Source organism: Pteronotus mesoamericanus, unplaced genomic scaffold (assembly GCF_021234165.1).
Source record: "Pteronotus mesoamericanus isolate MK-2021 breed Mesoamerican mustached bat unplaced genomic scaffold, CSHL_Meso_final contig_24, whole genome shotgun sequence".
Classification (NCBI taxonomy): Eukaryota; Metazoa; Chordata; class Mammalia; order Chiroptera; family Mormoopidae; genus Pteronotus; species Pteronotus mesoamericanus.
This window is the reverse complement of record NW_026555100.1, coordinates 25,925,522-25,950,770: the sequence shown is the minus strand read 5'-3', so window position 1 is coordinate 25,950,770 and position 25,249 is coordinate 25,925,522. Positions and strand designations below refer to the sequence as shown.

The 25,249-nt window shown below is 41.9% G+C and overlaps 2 protein-coding genes across 4 annotated transcripts in view; both read left to right on the top strand.

The window, feature by feature from the left end:
* Window positions 1–14,814, top strand: part of LIPA (lipase A, lysosomal acid type) — a 31,151-nt gene extending 16,337 nt beyond the window's left edge. For 2 of the 3 annotated variants that reach the window (XM_054572809.1, XM_054572808.1), the window contains exons 6-10: window positions 312–448; window positions 4,159–4,305; window positions 5,100–5,171; window positions 12,374–12,445; window positions 13,292–14,814. In XM_054572809.1, coding sequence (XP_054428784.1) covers window positions 312–448; window positions 4,159–4,305; window positions 5,100–5,171; window positions 12,374–12,445; window positions 13,292–13,525 — 662 coding nt within the window. In that variant the 3' untranslated portion in view covers window positions 13,526–14,814. The remainder of the gene's footprint in view (window positions 1–311; window positions 449–4,158; window positions 4,306–5,099; window positions 5,172–12,373; window positions 12,446–13,291) is intronic. The other variant, XM_054572810.1, reaches the window with a different exon arrangement.
* Window positions 14,815–21,093: 6,279 nt separating this feature from the next.
* Window positions 21,094–21,906, top strand: CH25H (cholesterol 25-hydroxylase). The gene has a single exon (XM_054572463.1). It carries the CDS (start codon window positions 21,094–21,096, stop codon window positions 21,904–21,906), a length of 813 nt encoding a protein of 270 aa, XP_054428438.1.
* Window positions 21,907–25,249: the final 3,343 nt, after the last annotated feature.

Sequence of the window (25,249 nt, the reverse complement as noted above, 5' to 3'; positions counted from 1 at the left end):
ATAGATTGTTCTTAGGGATTATGGAGGGTCACTGGTGGATGGGGGTGACGGGGTCCCAGCTGTTAGGAATACAGCATTTCCTTAGCTTGGTTTACATTATTAGAGGAACAGGAAACATGTTCTGGTTTAAGCAACCTAGATTTCTTCCAGCGAATATCTAGTTGAAATATTGAAACAAGCAGTTGACAATATTTGAGGCGCTTGCTTGCATGTTTCTCAGGTTGCCACTAAAGGGCGTGACAGCCCTTGCCTTTTCAGAGAAAATTCCTTCCGGAAGATCAAAATCCTCTTATTTTCTTTTTGTCCCACAGGTTTTATAGCATTTTCACGGATCCCAGAGCTGGCCAAAAAGATTAAAATGTTTTTTGCCTTGGCTCCTGTGGCTTCAGTCAAGTTCTGTACTAGCCCTCTAGCTAAATTTGCACGATTTCCAGATCTTCTCTTTAAGGTATTTAACCCATCCCAACCCCAATTTTCTTTTCAGATCTGAAGAACTGGTCATTAGAAGGAGAATCTGCTTTTCTCCTCTGCGTTTTGCTATCAGTGGAAAATGGGATTTCTTCTCTCCACGGTTTTTCTTATCTCCCCTTCACCCCTACCTCCAGATCCTGGGGAGTCAGGGAGGGTGCAAAACTCCACCAGTTACACAAAGAGAACACAAGGAAGTCTGGGAGAAGGCAGCTTAAACTTTTTGGGAGTTGTCTTTTATTCTACGCAGTGAGTGGTGCGTAGGAGTGGGCGGGAGATGGGAGAGGGAAATGCACTGTTCCCACGTGTCTGACCTGACCACACTGAGGATGACCTAAAGATGCTGTTGCTCGTATAGTTTATAATGTGGCCCCGAAACACAAGCCAGTAACTGCATGGGGTCTTAGCCCTGGAGCTGTGTGACTCCCAGGCACTGTTCAAGGAGGAAGCCATTTTTATGAGAAGGAGTTGAGAGCTAACTGAGGCCAGGTGGCCCACTATGCATGTGCTATGTAGGTTTTATGCAATTACTACGTAGGTTTTATGTATGACATTTTTATACAGACAGATATTAAGTCCCATTTAGGAATATACACATATAGTTAAAATCTGGTATGACGTATCTACTGGCCATTTACTTCCACAAGAAATACAGACTGTACTCTGAGCTTAGGATCTGACTCTGACCTGAGATGGGATTCTCTGCGTAGGTGACTAGACATGCAGATAAGGTGTGACTCCCTCAAACCAAATTAACTTGTGTGCCTTTGGTAATAGAAACATCAATTTTCATGATAAACAATTCAGAAATTACAAATAAAGAACTCTTTAACTACCTGAGCTTCTCTTAGCGCTTTCCTCATAATTAAGCGCAGTGCTCACTGTAGGGTCTTTTCCTATAGACCTTGTGTGTGAATTTCCGGCGAGAAATATAATGTCTTGTTTTAATGTAGACAGTATTCAACTGTGTATATTTTCTGCAGATTACATTTTTCACTCTTGAAGAACTGTTATGTTAATACATAAAGCTGCATCACACTGTTTTTAACTGCTGCATTAGTAAGTTTTCCATTGTAAAGAACTACTGCTCATTAAACCAGATGCCTATGGTGGATATTTAGGTTCTTGCTAATTTGCTGTTGCTTCATCCTTGTGCCTCTTTTTTATGGAGAACTGAAATTGCTGTGTCATAGGAATGTTTTCAGTTTAATTTCACCTTTGGGGATTGTGATTTAGTAGCTTTGTAAACATACGAATTCCCCGTTCCACCCCCCACCTTGGAGATGGGGTTTGTTAAATGTGGAGTGGGGTCCAGGATCTGAGGTTTTACCAAGTACCCTACGTGATTCTAATGTAGGCCAAACAGACTGATATTTAGGAATTACTGTTCCAGACGTGGGTATTTTCTGATATCCTGGGAGTGTAGCAAAGTGAAAGAAAACCTTGCTTTTCGAGGTTATGTTCACAAAACCTTGGAATTTGCTGCTCCTGGATGTATATGTTGCTTCCATGACAGTTGAGTATCACAACTCTCAGAATGCAACGGTATATATTATAAGACATCAACATTGACATGAGCAGGCCTGTAAATGTAAGGTGAACTTTTCTTTTTCTGTGATGCTATCCTGCTTTAACTTAATGATCAGCAGTGTTTGCCACAGTAGTGTTTTGGTTACAGTTTTAATTATAAGACAACTTCACATCCTTTGTCAGTCAGAAGGAAAGCTTGGTTTGCTGTGATTTAAGTCAGTGATCCTATTAACTTGCTTTTAGTAGATAACCTCAAAAATATATGCATTTATCACATGTGACTATTAGTTAGACTCAAAACCAAGATTTTCAGAAACCGATGCCTTTTCATGACCTGTCATTTGTCTCAGCATGTGGCAGTTAGTGCCTGATTCTCCGTGGCTAATGTTAGTGTGAATAATCTGGAGAAAAAGAGCATTCTTGGAGACCTGGTACCCATCTTTAGAGAGTCATTGGTTGCCTTGTAGAGGACACATCACAGTCTGTGATAGACCACATTTGCCCCAAGAGTGTTGAATATGGCTCATGCAATGTGTTAGTTAAATTGTGCCTTTTTTTTACAGAGCAGGATATTTAACATGAAATCCTGATAATTGATTTTTGGGGGGTGGGGGGTGGGGATGAAGCTGTGTACCACAGAGCAGTTGCATTAGGCTGAGCATAAGCTTTCCAGTTCACCAGTTCTCAGTGTTCCCTGATTCTGAGTCTGGTCAGGGTGGCTTTTTCATGTGCTGTTTGCTGTTTTGTCATTTACATTTACATGCCTGCCTGTCTTAGTTTGTTAGGACTGTGAAGAGGAATCTGTCCGTGACTCTCCCCTAGCTTCTGGTGGCTTGTGTGGTGTGTTCTGGCTTGCAGAAACGTGACCCCAATTTTTGCCTTTTATCTTCACATGGTGTTTTCCCTGTGTGTGTTCGGCTCTCCCTGTGTTGGTCTCTGTGTCCAAAATTCCCCTTTCTATCAGATCACTAGTCATATTGCCTAGAACACACTCTAAAAACCTCACGTTAGCCTGAATTATCTCTGTAAAGACCCTGTCTCCAAAGAATGTCACATGCCAAGATACTGGGGATTAGGACTTCAACGTATCTTTTTGGGGGCGGGGCCCGGTTCAATCCATAAAGCTGCCTTTGTGGGCATTTGAATTTTTCCCTCCTGCTTGTCCTTCTAGAGGGCTGGCATCAGCAAAAAAAATGTAAGCTGTCAGGGGACAAATTTGGGTACAATGGAGGGAAGATCTTTTTCTTATTTCCTTCTATAGAAGTAAATGGAGATCTGCCTTGAAGTCGCAGTGAGGGCCCCGGTTCAGGACTGGAGTGCGCGTTCAGTGACCGTTGGTCAGCACTGAGGTAGACCAGCCGTTGGCAAACGTTTTCTGTGAAGGTCCTGATAGTAAATATTTTTGGCTTTGTGGGCCACATGGTCTCTGTTACAACTACTCATCTTTGCCCCTGCAGTGTAAAAGCAGGCAGTGTACAAAGAAATGAGTGCGACTGTGTCCCAATAAACTTTATTTACAAAAGCAGGCAGTGCTGGCAGAGGAGGAATGGGGAGTTACTGTTTCACGGGAACAGGGCTTCAGCTGAAGATGTTGAGAGAGTTCTGGAGCTGGGATGTGGCACTGGTCGTACAATGTGGCTGTACTTGATGCCACTGAATGGAGTGCGTGACAATGGTAAATTTTGTGTTACGTGTGTTCTTCCACAATAAAAAAAAAAAAAGTATGAAAACAATAGGCAGTAGGCAGAGTTTGGCTCACTGGCCAGTAGAATCAAATTAGATGTTCGTGCCCTAGGCAGACGCATTGCTGACCAGTCACTGTTTCTACCCTTTCTCAGAATCACTACCAACCCACCACAGTCGAGTAAAACTCCTTGGGGATTGTCCTGGGATGAGTGGTCTTTAAGGCCCTTTTCCACTATAAAAGCTGGTGGGAATTTACTTGATTTTCTGCCTCCTTTTCTTTATTGGAAACTTGAAACACGCATGTGTGACATCTGCTGGTGCCTTACTAACCACATTGCATAAGTACTGTAGTTGGAATGTCCGCCGGTTTTCGCTTCTCTCCTGAGGCCATCTGTCGCTTCTGAGGGGAGTCCTGGGGGCCCGTGTGTCAGGGTGAAATGCAGAGATATTCTTGGGTTTCTTTTTACCTTGCAGGATTTATTCGGAGTCAAAGAATTTCTTCCCCAGAGTGCATTTTTGAAGTGGCTGAGTGTTCATGTTTGCAGTCATGTTGTTCTGAAGGAGCTTTGTGGAAATATCCTTTTTGTTCTATGTGGATTCAATGAGAGGAACTTAAATATGGTATGTATGGTCATAGTAAGACTTGCTTTAAACGTTCAGTGCTTTTATTTTATCTGTGAATGTGGTTATTAGTGTTGGAGGATGCTGGAGAGGTAGGAATGGCATCGCTAGAGCTCTGATGGGTCTCTCATTTAAGAGGCATGAGAATCGACTTCAGCGAGTGCCTGGAACACCATCTGCTGCTCTCCTCAGGCCACGGTCACTTCCTACGTTGTCTCTGCACAGGCACTACCGAATGGGGAGATCGCTCGTCACTTAGGTCTCGATACTTCCATGTATTCCAGTTATTTGTTTCTTTTACAAATTATTATAATTGTTTAACTTTGGAATCATTTATTTATTTTAGAAAATGTAAATTCTTGGCCAACAATATGCTAGTGTTTCTGAATCTATTTGTAGTTTGTAATATTGCCTATTGAAAGTAGGTTTTAATGTTCTGGAAGGTTCTAGGCAGTGTTTTAAAAGTGATAATAATTTTTCTTGTTTCTGATGATAAAGGTAAGGTATAATTGTTACATAAAATTTTGGAAATTCAGAAAAGCATGAAAAAGAGAATAAAAATGAGCAGTAATCTCAGCCCCTATAGTTACCGTGTTGCTCTCTGTGTGTGTGTGTTTGTTCCAATTTTTATAGGACATATTTTTTGTCAAATAATTCTTTCCTGCCCTTCGTCTCATATATTTGAGATTGTAGCTTTCTGGCTTTTAATGCTTTGAAGTGGGAAATTTGTATATTATCAATGCCTCCTTAACACTATTTTTTAATTCTTTATTTTGACACTTTTTTTTCTTCAGTCTAGAGTGGCTGTGTATATAACACACTCTCCTGCTGGGACTTCTGTGCAAAATATGATACACTGGAGCCAGGTAGGCATTTGGGAGTGCAGGTGGGATTTGTGTCAAATCAGCGTTAGAATGATCTCTGCATCTCATGAAGCACCTGTTTGCAAGCCTTTTCCAAATAGAAAGACAGCCTGTTTATGAAGCTGAGCAGATGTCCTTCCCCAGAGTCGTGGATCCTTGCCTTTGTGTATGTGTGTTGCTTTTGTAATCCTCCCTGGGACAAATTGTACTGTATGTGTGAGCTCACCAAACAGCTGTTGGGGTTCACTTCTTTGTTTCTTTCCCCTTCTCTCCTCTCTGTCAGTTCTTCATTAAGTCCCTTATTTACTTATCTATATATTTTTTGAAAATTTTTATATATTGATTTTGGAGACTGAGGAAGGGGTGGGGGTGGAGAGAGAGAGGGAAACATTGATTTGTTGTCCCACTTATTTATGCATTCATTGGTTGATTCTTCTATGTGCCTGATTAGGGATTGAACCTGCAACCTTGGCATATCAGGATGATACTCCTAACCAACTGAGCTACCTGGCCAGGGCCTCAGATTTATTTTATTCCTGTGTTCCTTCATAAAACAAGATTTTGGAACCACTTTGGAGATAGAAGCTGCTATTTCAGCATTATCCTATGAACATAGTATGCTGAAACATCAGTGGATAAACCAGTCATGGAAGAATGGGAACCACTAACTTTTAAAATAGAGCTTGATTGTTTTATCACCTATCACAAAAGTAATGCATGTTCATTCTAGAAAATTTAGAAATTACACATATGCCAAAAATAATAAAACTCTCTTCTAAGAGTAAAAAAAATAGAATTATTCTATAATCTTACGCAGAGATAGAGAGTGTGTACCCAGAGATTTGAAATGTCTCTGCATTCTACTCTATACCTCCTGCCGCATATCATTTCAGAAAGAAGTAGTTAAAGATATAGATAGAAATAATAGTTGTACCGTAGAAATAGAATTAATTTATTTTCTTTTACTTACTCTTTTGTAACTTGCCTCTTTTTTTTAACCTAACAATATGTCAGGACCTTATTTTTGCATCAGACCCTATTTTTGTGCAATCTCTCCCCCAACATTTTAAATAAAAACCACTTACCTTTTAAGCCTCAAACCAAGATACGGTGGGTGTCCTGGATACTACTTTCCAAACATTGGGCTGTTACTGCCTGCATCAGAATCATCAGTTACTTTAAAGGTGTACTTTTAAGAAAATATTGTTTAAGAAATGTAAGGGTGTCACCAGCAGAGGGCACGCACACTGATAGAGAGTCTGGCTCCGGGAACTGCCGCCCGTCTGGCTCACGCAGCTCGGGGCTGCTGCTTTCTCCTCCTTCCAGGCTCTCCCGCAGGCCAGAGGCGAGCAGAGTGGATCTCTTTGTTCTCCAGGTTTCCCCTGGGCTGGAATTGAGTGCTCAAGTGAGACCTTAATCTTTTCTAGGAGAAGCTCAAGAAGTAATTGGCCCTTGGCTGGGTGGCTCAGTTGGTTGGTGGTTGGGGCGTCATCTCATGCACCGAAGGTTGGAGGGTTCGATTCCTGGTCAGGGCACATACCTGCCTGGATTGTGGGTTTGATCACCAGAGGGGCACGTGCCGGGGTGGGGCAACCGATGGATATTTCTCTGCCTCTTTCCCCACCCCTAAAATCAATAAACATGTCCTAGGGAGAGGATTAAAAAAAAGTGAAGGACATTCCCGTCCATCTAAGAGAGGCTTAGCCTGTCTCAAGGGGAGTTAATTGGTGGTAGAGCTGTTGGAGTAGCTGCAGTCCAGGCTTTTAAAAACAAAGGCTCCTGTGTCCCATCCCTAGAGATTCTAATTCATGTAGGCTGCAGGATCTCTGCTTTTATTTTTTTTAAAAACATCTTTATGGACATGTAAGTGGCATAGCATACAATATTCAAAGTGTTCAATTTAGTATGTTTTGATGTAGGTATATGCCCATGAAACCATCACCACAATTAAGGCAGTGAACCCATCTCCCCCCAAAGTTTTCCCGTGCCCCCTTTTAAAACCCCCCCACTTCACCCTTTTCATCACTGTCTCCAAATAACCACTGATCTGCTTTCGTTCACATAGGTTAGTTTGCATTTTCTAGAGCTTTGTATAATGATACAATATATACTTGTGCTTGTGTGACGTCTCTTACTCAGCTTAACGATTTGGAGATTCATACCGGTTGTCATGTGTATCAGTGGTTCACTCGGTTCGCTGCTGAGGGGTTAGTGTCCTTCGTCAGCTGGGAGGGCTGTAGTTCACCTCTGCCGGGGCTGGTCCCGAAGAAACTAGGCAGGACTGTGCCTGAGGCTTTTGGCCCCTTGTAGTGACCGTAAGGCCCAGTGTTAGATATCAGTGACTCAGTGCCCGTCTCCTGTGGCTTAGATGAGGGGCATTGGGAATACAGGTAGTTGATATGCTGAAGAGCTCACCCTTACCCCTCAAGAAAAGTCCTGAAACTGAAAAGTTCTCAAAATCACCGTTGTCCATTCAGGCCTCCTGCTTTTCTCCTCAGCCACATTTCTGTTCATGGTCGCTTGTTTTCTTTGTGTGCCCTATCACCAAAGCCCCCCTACCTTTTGTAAACACTTTTTACGCTCCCACCTAGTGGACACTTTTTTTAAAAGGTCCAGTACCTGTCACCTCAGGAGTTGGTGCACTTCGCGGGGAGAAGGACCGGCCAAGTGGAAGGCGGATGCGAAACTACCCAGCTTAGTGACCACAGCAGCCCATGTGTGTGCTATGCCACATGCCTCTGTAAAGTGCAGAGGACGGCCAGACCCCACCTTGCAGGGGACTTTTGAGACTGTGGCAGACAGGACTGTCAGAGGGCGCTGTTGTATACTGCAGAAGTGTTCCCTCACCGCCCCCCCACGCCCGCCCCCGCCACGGGGCAGGCCTCGACACGAGCTGGGTGTGCGGAAGAGCTCTTGGATCGGTTGCAATCCAGGCTTCTGTTTGCATCCCAGCCCCTGTAATCTAGCAGCAGGCCAAGGTCAAAGGCCGCAGACTGAGGTTCAGAGCACTGCTCTGGGGCCCCATTGTGGTTTTAGGTTCTAACCACATTGGAATGTGCCCTGTGAATGTTCCGGCATTCTGCTCCCTGTAGCGTCTTTGTTGAGAATGGTGGTTTCGTGCAGCTGTTTCACAGGGCCTTCTCTTTGGTTCGCCCCCCTCTGGGCTGGTGGCCAGGGGCTGCCGCCACTGTGCCTGTCAGGTGCTCGCTGGCTGGGGCTGCCCTGGGGCCTGCTGGGCGAGGCTTCTGCTGGAGGTGTGGCGCCTGGGCGCTGGCAGGCTAAGGGCGACCGTTCAGCTGTGAAGTTTGGGGGTTCCTGGGTAGGAGTTTGGAGGTGTCCTTTAAGGCCATTTTATTCATAGTACATTCAGAATTTTACTGTTTGTTTAAATAGTTACAATTCTAATTTTTTAAACAGTTCCAAAACCTAGTTTTTTTTACATGTAACTCTGTACATGTTTATTTTTTTGTTTCCTACTTTTAAAAAATATATTTCTTAAATTAAAATTTTTTTTCAACTACAGCATACATTCAGTTTTATTTTGTATTAGTTTCAGGTTTATAGTGTAGTGGTTAGACAGTCCAAAAACCTAGTTCTTTACTGGGCTTTTAAGTTTAGTGTACAAACCTTATTCCGTTTATAAAGCTGAAGAGTTTTAGAGACCTCCCCCTTCCCGCCCTCCCCCCGCCCCCCTGAAGCCGAGCCTCCATCAGTCCCCTTGCTGGCCGTGCCCAGGGCCCGGGTCCCCACTCCCATGGGAAGGAGGCTGACCCTAACCTACTGTTCCCATGTTGTTCAGAAATATTTAGGATGCTATAAAAAATTCAGGTTCTTGGGCCTACCCATGACCTGTGGAGAGTTCAGATTCCTGGAGGTATGTTCCTGGGATCTCCATGCTAAGAAGTCCCTCATATGATTCTGATGTTCTCTGTTGTTTGAAGCCTACTGCCAAAAAAACACAACGCCCCCCCCCCCCCCCCCCCCCCAAAGAACAGTGTACATCAGATAGGCTCTTTAAACCATTATAAAACAACATTTAGCATAATTTTTATTATACATGTAATACGCGTCCATTATGAAGTTTAAAAATACATGATTACAAAGAAGAAAATAAATCCCCCATGTGTCTACTACCAGGGATAACTACTATTGGTGTGTTGGTATTGTAGAGGAAGTTAAAATTTTCCTTTACCCCTCTTAGGATATCTGTCTGGGACTGACATAAGACATTAACAGGAGAAAAACACATGAATTTTATTTCTATGTGCATAGGAGCTCTTAGAAGAAAAGGGAAGACTCAAAGAAGTGACTAGACCTAAGAGCTTATATACTAGGTTGAACAAAGAGTAGCAACCATACAAAAGTAACTAAAATAAAGGAGATAAGAGTTATTTTAACCAGGTCTTTTTGTACAATTTCTCTAGGCCTCCCCCCGTCTCTGGTGATAAGAACATTTCTTCCTTCTGGTACAGGGATGGTTTCTTTCACTTGGGAATTTTATATCTCGCTTTTAGAGAGAAAATGGAAGGTCAGAGTACCCTCCTTGCAGCTGCTGTTTTGCAGGTGCCTTTAAATCAATAATTAAAATGGCCTAAGCAGCATATTTTGGTGGCATGTCCTGAAATCTCTCAGTGTCAGATTACATTTTTTTGGTATAATTGTTTTCATTACAAAGGTACAATCATACTATGTGCACATTTTGGTAGTAACATTTAAAAAAATAATTAAATAGCATATTATTTCTAAGATGCTGAATCAGAGACGCCAAAACGCAGCTTCCAGTTTGTCTTACGATACAGTCCAGGCATCAGCGGCACCGGATTGTGGTGGAGGGGGTGTGACGAAGCTCCCGGAAGCCACACGTGGCCCCAGTTCCCTCGGCGCTGGGGCTCTGCCGTCCCTGGCACACTGTCCTCTTCTATCTGAGCGAGACTGGGTGGCCTCCATGTATGTTCCAGCCACAGGATGGAAGCACATAAGGGATGTGGTTCTTAACCCTGGCAGCCATGTGCTTAGCGAAAGCTTCAGGGATTAAGGAAGATGGCAAGCATGGGCAATTAGCGTCTCTGTTGTAATCAAAAATGCATTTCCAGGCCAATAGCTAAATTGTAAAATATTTGTAACTGAGGACAGTTTTTCTTTGCTTGAACTATTATTATTAATGTTATAGTTATTATTGTTACTGCTATTTTTTCTATGATAGCTTTTTTTCTTTTTGTAATAGTAAACATTCTTGGACAAATATTCTTGAGTTAAAGATCTTTTCTTATACAGTAAATTATTTTATTGGGTACAGTTGTAGAAGTAGACTCAGTGGTGAGAGGGTATGCATAATTTTAAGACTTCTGATACATATTGTACTTTAGAAAAGTTGAACCTATTGACATTTTTATTACCATTCAAGATGTAAAAATAATTTTTAAAATGATACTTAAAAAAACAACTATCCTAATAGCCTAATAGTATATTTTCTCCTGATCTTTGGCCACATATGATTATCATGTAAGTGTAACCATAGAACTTGTTCACTTTCATTTTCTTTTCCCCCACATAATGTTATTTATAAACATTATTCTTACTTCTCTTCCTATGTTATTATATTTATGAAAGTCGCATATCGATGTAACGATGTATTTAACCAAATATCTACTATTGGACTTTAGCTTATTGCCCTGTTTTTGTGACTATAAATAATCATCTTCACATTTCCGTCCTTCAGAGATTCCCTTTCAAGTGGCGATGACCCTGAGCACAAGAGTCAAGTTTAGAAGTTCAGTCTGATCCCTAGGCAGGCTTTTCCAGTGTATTCCGTGCTCACATTGGGTGCTTTAATAAATGCTGAAAGACATGTGAGAAAGTGATAAACTGTCAACAGTGGCAGAATAGCTTGCACTGACAACTAGAGCTAGAGCACAGATGAACTAACAGATGCTGCAAATCCGTGTTTTGTTCTGCTTGCCAGATATGCCGCAGGTATTTTGCCGTCATTTGCAACGGCAAAAGCAGATGCTAATGTTTCTCCTGCAGAAATCCCTGTAGTGTCACATCTCACACTGCCTTTTATTACATCAAACAGTAGAATTTTATGCAATTGATAAGAATTGAAACCTCACATAAATCAAAAGCAGTTGAGACAAGGAATGTCGAGGTTTTTCCTCTTTACCAGACGCCACCCTCTGGCCAAAGTTGGAACAGTTTCCAATTCATTTGGCTTGCCAATTTTGGATTTCATCCTTGGCATTTTTAATTTGCGGATATAGAGGAGGTATGAATTTGCATCACTTTAAATTTAAAAACTAAGTGTCTTTTGTTAATACTTTTACATTACACTACCTATGCATAAGTTTAAATTTTTTATACAATATTATTTCATGACTGGAATCCTCAACTAGTTAGAACTGTGCTGGTGTGCAGTACAATTTGGTGATTATGCTGATACTGGTACTCAAGAAAAAGTGCCAAATCAATAAAATCATTAAAATATTAAATAATATAAGTAGTCAAGTAGAGGATATATAGAAAATATGTAGATTATATATAAGCATATGTAACTGTTAATCCATATATAGGTAGAAAATGTTTATATTAATCCATATAAATATGTGATATATAATTAATATTAATAGTATAATATAAATATTTTATTAATCCATATAAATATCTATTAATCCACATAAATATATGTTAATCAATATATTATATGTAATATATATATTTCCCAAATAAGACAGTTTACTCTTTGAAAAGTTTGACTACATTTCAGTTAAAGAATGTCAGCATAAAGTTTTTCCAATGGGCATAACTATTGCTGTAGTATAAGATGAGGAAAAAGTAGGTTTAGGGTTGTTAGTATGGAAAATAACACAATAATTAATAAATAATAGTACAAGAATAAAACTCTGTGTTTTGCTTACTCACAACTGCAAACCTACTTTCACTCTACCCTGAATAATTCACAGTGTGTGTATAGCTGCTTTATTGGGTCATGCAATAGTTACTTTCCAATCATACAGTGAGAAACTGAGTCATTTAATAAAGGAGGCCAAAATAATGCCATTTATTTTAAATTACAGTTTGGAAATGAAAAGTAAATCTGGGTATTGGTGTAAAATTGATTTCTAAGGATGTGGGTAACTCTAGCAACCTGTGATGTTATCTCAAACATCTATGCCAGATAACTTTTTTCCAAATTATCTTCTTTTCAGAATGTTAAATTGCATAAGTTTCAAGCCTTTGACTGGGGGAGCAGTGCCAAGAATTATTTTCATTACAACCAGGTAAAGTCTTCAACGTTTTTAGACATGATGGGCCCTGAAAACTCATCCCAGAAGGCAGTTACCAGGGTTCTGGCTGGGCTCAGGTGCTGAGGAAAGGTTTGGGAGAGTTGAATAGATGGCGTTTCCATTCCAGCGCAGCCTGAGCTTTGTGGTTAGTGTTGTGGACCGAGCCTTCCCTCTTTGTTCTTTCCTGGGCCCTGAGTACCAGCTGTCACTGTCACTGTTATATGGGACACACAGTGATCAGGAACACAGACTTGAGAGTCAGACAAGCCTAGATCTGTCATCTGGTAGCTGGAGGGCCGTGGCCAGAGTACACTGCCTAAGCCTTTTCTTCTGTATACCAATGAATTTACCATTTTCGAGTGCTAAGTACTCTGAAGTGTAAGGCACTTTGCCATGTTTTATTTAATTTTTACAACTTCCCTGTGATGATGATAATGATTACTATTATTAAAGATGAGGAAACTGAGGCTTAGAAAACTTCTGTGACTTGTGTTGTTCCCCAGAGGGAGGGATAGGAGGAAGGTATGGACTCCTCCATTGCCTCTTCCCAACTACTTGGTTCTGTTGCTTTGAATCAGCTACCTGGGAGTAGACCTTCCTTCCCGGGCATTTAAACAACTTGTTACCATACCAACTGTGTTACTATAGTAACTGTTCTTTCATTGTGGTATAGGTTTCTTTTTGTGCCGGCAATAGTGATGTGAAAAGTAAACTGAGAGTGATTTTCAAAATTTAGTCTTTTATTCTCAATGAATTAATCATTGTTTAATGGAGATTGTCGATTGCGTGTTTGTATATTAAAACAACCACAACAAACTTTTCTGTGGGTTTTTCTTATAGACTCACCCTCCTGCTTACAATGTGAAAGACATGCCTGTGCCGACTGCCGTTTGGAGTGGGGGTCGGGACTTGCTCGCGGACACCAGGGACATCAGTGTCTTACTGACTGAGATCACCAACTTGGTGTACCACGAGTACATCCCAGAGTGGAATCATCTCGACTTTATCTGGGGCTTGGATGCCCCTTGGCGGCTCTATAATGAAATGGTGGACCTCATGAGGAAGTACCAGTGAAAGGCAGGTGGAGACATTTGTCATCGCCAAGTCAGTGATCGAATCATGCCCACGATCCGTTGGCTCCATTTTTCTAAAGTACTTCTTTTTCCTTCCCAGGCCTTTTATATTTTTATATCCAAGAAAATTATGATGTGGAAGATGACCAGTTCCTTCCAGTTAGGGTTAGAAACGCATTCGCTTTTTTTTTTGTTATTTAATCATGGCCAAATGTGCAGCTGGTGTCCTAACCATGGTGTAGTTTCTTTGAGTCTTCTAAAAATATCACTGATTTGTGAAAGGTCGTAACCCTTCTGCTTATCCATACAAGTTAAAATGTACCGTATTTCTTTTTTTACCCTCACAGAGCACACATCGACACCTGTCTTGTAACTTTTAGACTGTGCTGTTCATTGTTAAATAATCTGACACTGATTTGAGGAAAACTCAGTGGATAAGCACCCAGTTCTCATCTCTTGGCCCTGAGAGGCTGTCCAGTGGAATGGCCCTGTATCTGGGGACCTGGAGGACACTTTCTCATCTCCTCATGCTGTAGAGGCCGAGTCAAATCTAGTGACACTCCCGCTGTGTCAGTTGTAAAGATGCTATAATGAACTCCAGCAAATCTATCTGTGATAGCTGTTATTTAGCAAAAGTTTAAATTGCTCAGGTGAAGCAAACTAATTTGCTGACGTCCTCAAGAACAAATGCCACTCATTAAAAAAACAACAGCTGTATTATAAATACTTGAAGATGGATACATGCAACCATGTGTGTTCATGAACTTTTAATTGTGACTCAGGTCATAAATCCACTTGTTTGAGAAGAAAAGTGCTGTGGAGAGATGATACCACTGTTTTTCCTGAAATTAATGTACTCTCTTAACCAACTGGTGTAGCTCAGTGTGTGAAGCAGAAGCCCTGAGGCTTCTCGGATCCCCGAGGAGTGTCCTAACCATTTTCACTTGAAAGAAATGTGAACGTGAATGCTTCAAGATGAGTGAACGCTTTAAGATTAAAGCTCAGGGAATCACTTTGTTTTTTAGTTTTGTATGTGCGCATGTTTTTACTACTCCTGATTTGCACCCCTGTGGCGGGAAGCCCAGGCTCACCTGCTTTTCTCACAGCCTTTTTTCCTTACAGTATTGTCAGATGGACAGAATAACCATTGATATGTTTTTCTGATATAATTAACTTTAGCTGCAATAATAAACAGTACTTGACATCGGCTAATATGTGGAGATAGCATAATACTACTTTGTAACATGTAAGAAGTCATTTAAACTTTTCAATAAAACTCAGCCTCATAGGCTTGCAGGATTGTGTGTTAATGTGTTCTTTGATTAATAGCCGTTCTCTACTTCCCTTTCTCTTTTGGTAAGACTTAGGCTTTTCTTTCTCATCTTTTCTGCCTCTTCCTGACTCCTTGTAAACCTCACTGATACTGCCTATGAACGTTTGAGCCTCTCCAATGGGGAGCAGAGGGTGGTCTCAAACCCAAGGAGCATTGGGGATAGTTTGGAAACACTGGCCTTCAACGTCATCCCTCAGGGTCCACTGAATGCGGCTGAGTGGAGACTCAGCAGTGATTACCCCCATCTGCAGGTAGTGGCCTGTTACAGGTAGGACCATGGATTCGAGGACTGTCCATCCCCCTCCCTCCATGAACAAATGAAGCAACAGAAGCTCGCAAAGACAAGTTATGGTGCAGGGGCCCCGGCACCTAGGTTTGGGGGTCTAGTGTGATCTTTCCCGCTACTCTGTGAGCTTCAGCATGGGAGCTATATCTTACCCCAAATCTTACACGCAGCTTAGACTCTAGTGAATCAATAAATGTGTGGACAGACAAAATGTGTGGAAAACAGTGGACTTAGTCATTTAGCAAAGTAAAATAAGATGACATGTAACGTCTGGGACTGCACAGAACTGAAATGGAATCTGTTTTTTCGTGGCAACCACAGAAAGGAGCAAAACTCTACTAGATATGAAGGATATACATCCTTAGCAGGACACCATTCTCGCTGGCCTCGTCCCCCACTAAAAAGAACACTTTCTTCTCCTTTGATCAAGGCAAACTGGTTTGGCCAACCAGGTACAAGATTCTTGGCTAGGGCTCTGGAGAACAAAGTTGATTTTTTAATTTCGCCATAGGAGGGCACTCGTGGCTTTCCTTCCAAACCTTTTCATAAGGAGGCTTTGTCTAGTCCCTCTGGGAAAGGCAGCGATCTGTTGTTGATTCAGGAACCAGTTTAGAATTTGAGGACTGATGAGATCCACTGTATCTGTGGTCTTTTCGAGGATTACGACTAATTCTGTCTGATGCATGTGATCTGGAAAATGTTCTCAAAGAAAAGCTGTGTCCCGAATGTGACATGAAAATAAAAATTTGCCTAATAGCGCAGTCAGAACCTCAGACAGGGAGGTTCTTGGAATGGAAATGTCTTTAACCTTAGGACTCACACTTACAAAGGTCCAAAATTGTTGATATTATTTCCAAATAATGTATTTTGTTTCTGTGGGTATTGAAAGTATTAATTTGTTCAATGTAAACATCTCAAATAACACTATAATTTTAACTCTTGTTACTTAGTTTTTAATGTATGGAGAGATTTTCAGAATGTGACCCCTGAAAGGCAACATCAGGTTGTAATAATTCTGATTTAAAAAAATCTGTTAGTAATTCATTCAAGAGTATTTATTGTATTATTCTAGGTGCAGATTGCAAGTTCCATTCCAAACTAAGCAGAAACTTCTTTCTCTGTCCACACATTTTAAATAGTACTAACACAAATATTTTGCACTTTACATTATGCCTTGTGGGTTTTTTAAGCTTTCTCATAAGGCTTTGATCTTTGCAGCAACCCCTTTGACAGATGAGGTGAGTATTTTCTCTGCCTTACAGGCAATATTATGCCTTTTAATGGAATGGTTTTTTATGCTTTAAATATTTTAAAGGGGTTGATGAGAGTTCCAATAATGTTAGTAGAAGCACCCACATATACATGACCCAGATGGATCAAAAATATGAAGAGTGTTTAAAGTCAAATATGCATCAGCACCTGTGTCTTACTCTTCATCAGCACTCCCTGTTTGGGCATGGGTAATTAACGTTTTCCAAGTCTTTTGTAAACTGTCCTGTAGATGCAACTTCAATGCCCCACCCCAGCACCACTTCTGATGCGGAGGCATCTATCTTGAAATTGACACTGACCAGGTTCGCTCTCAGTTTGGCTGTAACTTGCTATTTGACCCTGCTAGCCTTGACTTTTCTGAGGCTGTTTTCATTTTTACAACCAGAGATTAGATTATCCACTCTCTGAGTCTTAGTGTGTTATAGTTAAAGATGTTACTACACTTCTCATCTTTGATATTTGGTAATGTTTGTTTCGGTTAGATAGATGCTGATAGTCTCACCTCATTTGGGAAAGAAACAACCATGAAGGTCATACAGAAAAGAGATTATGTCATAGGTAATGCGCATTGCCAAGTACATGTTCTTTCCTATTTTTTGGCAGGGGGAGGAAGTCTTTTCTATTTTTCTGAAGTCTTATGGTGACTTGGTACCAAATAACTTTGAGATTGTGTTACGTGTGCATAGACTTAATTGTTATACTCTTGGGAAAAGTAACTTGATCCCTTGGACAGCTAGAGAAGACAGAATTCCTGTACTGTATCTTGGCGTGGTATTCCTGTCAGAAAGACCATGCCAAGATAAAAAAAAAAAAAAAAAAAGGAAGTCAAAATCAAATGGAGAAGCACGAGAAATAGCGTGACCAAAGTCCTAGTGCCGTTAGAAATATTTAAATGCCCCCTTTAGGGAAAACCATTCCAGGGGACATCACCAGTACTCAAAAAAGAAGTTCCATTTTTTAGCCTCAATTTAGAGCCAATATGTTTTAAAATGTAAATTCAGCCCACAAGTAACTTTTGAATATTCATTATGTGCAAAGTGTAATGCTTGGCACTGTGGGAAAAAAAAGTCTAGATGATAGACTCTGTGTCTAAAAAGACCTATTCATCTAGCAAGTTCAATCAATTTTGTGTCAATCAAAAATGTTTAAAGATGCACATTTGCCAGTTGAAAAAAATGACACCATGTCAGTCAAGACGAAATAGGGTTCAATTTGCCTTTTCCTGTAGCTCAGTCGGTTAGAGCATTGTCTCAATAGACCAAGTCTGTGTGTTCAATCCCTGATCAGGGCATATACAAGAATCAACCAATGAATGCATAAATAAGCGGAACAACAAATCAGTATTTCTCTCTTTTCCTTTCTCTCTCTGAAAATAAATTAAAAAATAAAACTGAATAAATAGGATTCGAGCTTATTTGGCTCTATTAAGTGATACTGTTTTGGGTCACCCAACAACTTGTGCCTACTTTTCAGCATCCTCTGTAACACTGGACAGCTGATGATATTTTAACTGACCACTTGCCCTGAGATTGTGGAACTTGTACATTGGACATAAACTTTTGTCCTGGTGGCTGCATGGGTTGGAAAGGCAGAGGAGCTGGTGCCTATTCTTCAATGTGCTGAGAGTAAGAGGGGAGAGCCTGGGTGAATCGTGCTGAAACCATGGCTTCCAGGCCTTTCTGCACGGGGCTTTATGGGGAAGATTCTAACAACTTAGCTATAGAGGATGGGAGAAGCAAAGAAGGAAAAGAATAGGTTGGTTGGGGCTGGGAGCTCAAAGGCGTCAGTCCTAACAGCAATGAAATAGCTAAGTCTGAATTAAGCAAACCTGCCAATGCAACCCACTTAAAATCTGTGTGAACATCTAAAACAAGCATGCCTGGTAGCTGAAACCACACAAAAAGGACAGCATGTGCCAGCAGATACTTGAAGACTTAATTTCTGTCGAGGGCAAATCTGAGTGATATTTTACTTCTGAACAGTTCAATTGTAAGTGTGAGAAAGTGAGCTTTGATGGTTCTTTTGGAGGACTGAGGAGCCCAGGAATGAAAACTTAGTAAACGGCATATCCTATATTCAGTAGTGTGAGGTCATTCTCAAATAAACCTTTTTATTTTTAAAAAATCATATAAAAAGGAGCAAAAGAGAAGGGACTCTTCCTCTTCTCTCTGAGATGCTGCTTGAGCAATGCAAAATTCAAGCGCAAGGTGATACCTACCAGGGATGGAAAAGAAGAATGATCCTGGGTTGCACTAAAAGTGAATTGGAGGAGGGAGAAGATTGAAGAAGAGACTAGAAATGACAACTTTTCTAACCTGAAAAAAACCCACAAGCAGGAGTTGAAGGGCCTGCATTGTAACTGTCCCTGCTACCATCCAGATACCTAAAACATGAGCAAACTCCACTTCCTTCCCTTTTTGGCATTGGCTGTCAAGAAGCTCAAAGCTGCTTCTGAACCTTTATCTCATTAAGACACAAGAAGGATATCAATGTAATCTTAGGACATACTGAGGGTTTTTTGTTTTTGTTTTTAAGTCTGCAGTAGAGCCAGAGACTTGGGGTTCAGAGAACAGGCATCTAAGGAATATCCATAATCTATTAGTGGTAGTTCTGGGAAACACACTAATTGGGAGTTTCTGAATTATGAATTGGCCTATTATGGGGGGTGTGTGTGTGTGTGTAACATCCTATATATCCCATATATATCTTACATGTTATATATTAATATATAATTATGTATTATAAATTGGCCTATTATATTCCATGTGTATAATATGCAGATGTATGTACTGTATATGTACAGATCCTATATATTGTTTTATTTCTAGGCCGATATGTTGGTCTATTTTTTTGTTGTTTTTATTCTTTTCTCACAATACATGACTTTCTTTTTCTTCTCTTTACATAATTTTAGTTGATTTTAATTGCAAACTTCATTATTCTTTATATAAAATGTGAAGCGTAAATTTAAAATAATGTGCCTTATTTTGTAGGTTTACTGTGTGCCAGGCACTATGGTTTTACATGTGTAAGATCACAGTTGTAACAACAATGCCTACTTCCACGGATTGGGTGAAATCGCTTTAAGTAAAACATTTAGCTGATGCCTTGCAGACACCATGTGATAGCTTTATTATTATTACTATAATTTTCCTATTTAATGCTCGAAATAGATTCATGAGATAGCTATTATTTATTTCCTTTGGGGTGGGTGGGGAGTTTGGAGAAGTGAAGTACTGGCTCCAACCTCACAGACACAAGAGACAAAGTTGGTGTCCATGGCTTCCAAGTTTTTGTCCAAACCTATTCTCTAGGCGTTCCTTGCATTGCATGTTGGCCACCCGGGTCAAATGCCGGCTCCCCTCCTCCCACGTTTCTGCAGGTCTAGGGGGGCTCCCCAGAGCTCTCCTAGTACCGACCTCCTCACGCTCAGTCTCCGGCCAGTCAGCCGCACTTAGGCAGCGGAGAAACTCAAGGATAGAGCCGGCCTTGCAGTCTGGCTCTGCACCTGGGATGGTTTGCGGGAGTGGCGGGGGCGGGGTGGGGGGCAGGGGTGGGGAGTGGAAGGGCAAGTGGACGCCGCCAGGCCACCCCAGGGAAGGGCAGGGTAAGCGCGACATCATTTCTGCAACCAACAGCTCCATGAGGCTTCAGGAACACGCCGATATCCCCTTAAGGAACAAAGTAGGTGCTTGACCGATTTCATTGCTTCCTGAGATGCTGCGCCTTTTCAGCCAGATGTGGGCCGACGCTAGATGTTAAACCCAGAACTGTTTGTTGCTGTTGTTGTCGCTAAAGTGAAGCCTAACAGTCGCCATGGAGTCTGATCTTTTGCCGTGGAGTCTGGAGCAGTCTTGTCGCCAGTCTGCGAGCTTGATAGCGCCACGAGGGACAAGGGACAATTGGCGGCGCGGGTTTGCGCGCTCCCCGGGCGGGTCTGTGTGAGGTGGGATCTGGAGCTTGTGGCGAACCTGCCGGGAGAGCTCCCCTCCGGAGGCGGGAGCTGGAGAGGTTCGGGTCCGGCCACCTGGTCTTCTCCGATTTCAAGCGCTGATCGCAGCGGCGCGTGGCTGGGGACCCGCGATCCCCTCTGAGAAAGGTCAGTGTGCCCCTGGTTTCTGGTTAAATGCATACAAGGTGGGCAGACAGAAAAAGATCCGAAATACACAAGTCAAGTCACTTTAAAAAGTTTTTAAAAATGGAGTTATACTTGCGTTTTTATGAATACACATAGACGGGATTATTTGTGTGCATTTAAAAATACAAGTAATTCTGCCCTGATTGAAAGGAGCCCCTTCTGGCGGAAATGGACATATTCCCTACCTTGTGTGGGGGCGGTGATGACAGATGAATTGAGTTGTCTAAACTCGTAGAAACTCTCAAGATCTATGCATTTCATCGTTTGTAAGTTGTACGTCAATTTTAAAAAGCAGAACATAATTCTACATGCACATGAAGTTAGTAAGTGCCATTCTTATTGCATATATAAAAGCCCATTAAATGCAGCTGCAGATGTGTATTTTAGCAACTCTGCACCTCTGGGGGATTATTCATTGCTCGGCAGCGCAGCCGGGATGGCGAGCCGAAAGGCAGCTGGCGTCATTCAGGGCGGGGCCACGTCCTAAATAAAGTCGGTGTGGCGCGAGGATCGGCAGCGGCTGCCGTCAACAGCCTCGCCATGAGCGGCCACAACATTTCCGAGTCCCACGTCCTGTGTCACTCCGGCCAGCTGTTTCTGCAGCCCGTCTGGGACCGCCTGAGGAGCCGGGAAGCCTTCACCCAGTCTCCCTTCTTCCCGGTCATCTTCTCCATCACCACCTACGTGGGCTGCTGCCTGCCCTTCGCGATTCTGGACGTCCTGTGCCCCTGGGTGCCCGCGCTGCGGGGCTACAAGATCCAGCCCGACTTCTCGCCAACGGCGCGGCAGCTGCTGCCTTGCCTGGGGCAGACGCTCTACCAACACCTGGTGTTCGTGTTCCCTGCGACGCTGCTGCACTGGGCCAGTGGCCCGGCTCTCCTGCCCCCTGACGCCCCCGAGCTGCTTCAGCTGGTGACCCACGTCGTGTTGTGCCTGCTGCTCTTCGACGCTGAGTTCTTCGTGTGGCACGTGCTGCACCACAAGGTGCCTTGGCTGTACCGGACCTTTCACAAGATGCACCACAAGAACTCGCCCTCGTTCGCGCTGGCCACGCAGTACATGAGCTCCTGGGAGCTGTTTTCCTTGGGCTTCTTTGACATGGTGAACATCACGCTGCTCCAGTGTCACCCGCTTACCGTCATGGTCTTCCATGTGGTCAACATCTGGCTGTCAGTGGAGGACCATTCAGGGTATGAATTTCCCTGGTCCACGCATAAGCTGGTACCTTTTGGCTGGTACGGGGGCGTGGCGCACCACGACTTGCATCACTCTCAGTTTAACTGCAACTTCGCCCCGTACTTCACACACTGGGACAGATTGCTGGGGACTCTGCAGCCTGCTCATGCCAAGTGACGTGCGTCCGTCCCGGTGTGGTGGTGGCCCCTCAGAGCCAGGACTGCTGTGCGTTTCACACTTGAATGAGAAGAAACACATCTGCCTATTTTATTTTTATGTTTTTAGTAAGTAATTTATTACTTGATGGAAATTTATAGATAAAATCTGATGTATTTTTGTAATCTGATGAAGTAATTTATATAAGTTTTGTATATCAACAAGTATATACGTGGTGTTGAATTCTAGTTCACTTCAATAGCCTTGATTTCTGGGTAAATTTAGACATTAATCACTGGCATATTTAAGCCATGTCTAAAAGGATTTGTTTGTAGGACAAAGAATTTCCTGTGTTTGAAAGTGTTCTAGAACCAAGCTAAAAAACATCTTTTTTAAGTGGAGAATCTATTCTCTGACTCTTTAGACAATGAAATATGTTCCTGCTGGACAGTGACTAAGATTATTATGACTTCTATGTTTTCATAGAACTTTATATTTATATTGAAAGAAATGTTATTTGCACTTTAAAAATAAAAAACAGAAATAAACCAAACATTTACTGGCTCCTGTTTCACTGGCATATTGAGTAAGAACACTAAAATGGGAAGAGGGAGTTGGGCTGGCAGGTCTCTGCTCTACCTTGGAAAGAGAGTAGTTTGGTGTTGGGGTGTTTGTGGGGGCTACGGAAGAGAAGGAGGCAGGAGAAGGGGTCTGTTTGTCTGTTTTGGTCTAGAGATTTTACAGAAGAAAGAAACACTATTGTTTTGCATGTTTCAGCTGATTTCTGCATAACAGGCAACGGAAAGAATTACCCTGTAAACTTTAGGAGAGATTAACACTGAGCAACAATTTGACTCTTTGAGGGGAGGGTGGTATTGGGAGATGGATAGAATTAGTGGAATGCCTTGCTTAGCAAAACTGGTGAGTCAAGTATGTGCATTAGAAGTGCTGATAGATACGAAAAGGGGTTCAGAGTAGACCCCCTTTTTCATGAAGCCATTTAGTGCAAGTGACCGTAGTAGATATTGCCTCTGCAATCTGGGATTTTTGTATATTCGCTTTTCTTAAGAGAACCATGCATATCCCTTTCTCAAATAAAAAAGAAAAGTGAGATTTGACCCTAGACCCCTGGCTCTTAATCTATAAGAGGAGATAATGTTTCAGATGTTCTTGAAGATTATTTGCAACAGGAAAGTGTCCCTATTACTGACCAGACACCTGTCACTCATCATGTACCCCACCCAGCTGCTGCCTAATTGTTTTAACTTTATCTTTGGAGTGTAATTAAATAGGGTAAAGTTAAAAATCAAGACAGGTTAGAGAGAAAAATATAAAGAATGGCAGCATTGCACATAATGGCTCACATGTATATGAACCAAACTATCTTGTTTAAAGGTGAAAAATCCATCTGAAGACCTGGTCCCCACAGTCTGACAAATGAGACTCCTCCAAATCTTTGGTAAACTGCGATCCAAATGGCAACTCACAGGCATGTTTTCTATGTGCTCTCTTGGCTTCTTTGCTAAAGTCACCTCCTCCTCCGTCCCTAGCAAGACCATGCTGGAACTTAAAGACTGCACTGATGTATAAAAATGAAATCCACAAAAACACGTAGTGAGATGTAAAGGGGAAATGTTGCATTGAAGGTCCTATATTAATATCATGGTCAACATGTTGAGCGGAGACATAAAAGGTGTGGAGTATCTGATACAACTATTTGTTGTTTTGAGCTGCTTCTGGCATCTTAATCTCGGATAATGGCAATTGATCACAGCTCGCTATCTGAAAATTTTATTAATGTGTCGTGCTGCCTCACCACATAAGAGAATTTTGTACTTGGGGCAAGTTTTACACATGCAAATTATTTGGGTTTCGAAAGACTATCTCAAAATCAAATGTCTTGTCAGTTTTTGATACCTTGGGAGGTGGAGGTGGGAGAATGACGAGGATGAGCAATTTTTCAGATCGTCATTGATAGCCTAATGACGATGATGGTGATCATGATGATGATGAAATAGTTCACATTTGAATTCACTGTCTCACACATTGTTTCACCTGCTCCTTACAATACTCTAAGAGATGTAAGATAGTTATTGTCAATCTTTAAAATTATTATTATTATCATCATCTAATGTTATGGATAAAGAATTGGTACGTTCACAGGTGGACTTGTCCCAGATTGTAAAATACTGGAAATTGAAGCCAGCCTTATAGTGTACACTCCAGTTTTCCTCTGATGATGCTTAAGAGAATCCCCATTTTCACAACTACTAAAAAGATGCAAACTCTTCAATACCAACAAATGGCCTTGCTCCAGTATTCCTCCCCAGCCACTTCCTCTCCAACACAGTGTCCCCCTAGCCCATTACTTTGATGTGGATGTTCATGGGTTCTAAGCCTCTGCTTGACAGGAGAGAGAGCCAGGGAAAGTAGGCTAGACCAGTCCAAGCAGGACTTAGGAAAGCAGGAGGCAGGTCAGGACTCTGTTTTCTGTGTCCCTCCCAGCACACAGCTAAGAGCACGCAGGCTGAAGTTAGATTTCCTGGGGGCAGGGTGTGGGGGGGACCTTGATTCTGAGACTTCAAAGCTGAGCAACTCTGGAAAGGTTACTTACCCTCTCTGTGCCTTGTTTCCTTACCTATAAAATGTAGATAATTATAGAACCTACCTATAGAGTTGTTGTCAGAGACTTTGAGTTACTACTAGATGGGTTGGAGGTCTTGACCATGTTTGCTGATTGATGCTTCATGACATGAATACCAAGACAATAGTTCAGGACTGTGGCGTTTGGTCCACAAACATGTTTGAGCTCTCCCATCTTACAGGAACCAGAGAAAACAATTTTATATTTTGCTTACACGAAAAGCAGAGACTTGTCATTCTTTCAAGGCCAAAGTGTGTTGGAAAGAGACAGAGTCTTTATGTGTCTGCCTTTACTTCCTTACCTTGAGTCATTCCACCTCTTCCCGAAATTTTCACCCCCCTCTTCACTGCCATCTTCCTAATTGTCAAATCCATTAATTCTCCCACCTCCCTTCCTTTCCATTTCCTTGGCTTTGTTTTTTTAAAGGTACAGTGTATTTGTTTTTGCTAACCAGCCTCTTCTTAGTATATGGTTCTTGCTTGGTTTTAGTGAGATTTCTCTAAGCTATTTTCCTTCTTAATTCTGTTTCTTCTTCCTTCAGGGGATGCTCTCCTCAGCAAGGAGGCAAGCCTCAAGGTGCCTCTCATTATATTAAAAACTATCTATATTGTGTGTAATAAATGTCCTTCCTACCATCTTCAAGTGCACCTTCTAAGTTTCTGCTTGCATTGAGTTCCAGTACACACTCATAGATGAGGTGTATGCACACATATCCTATGT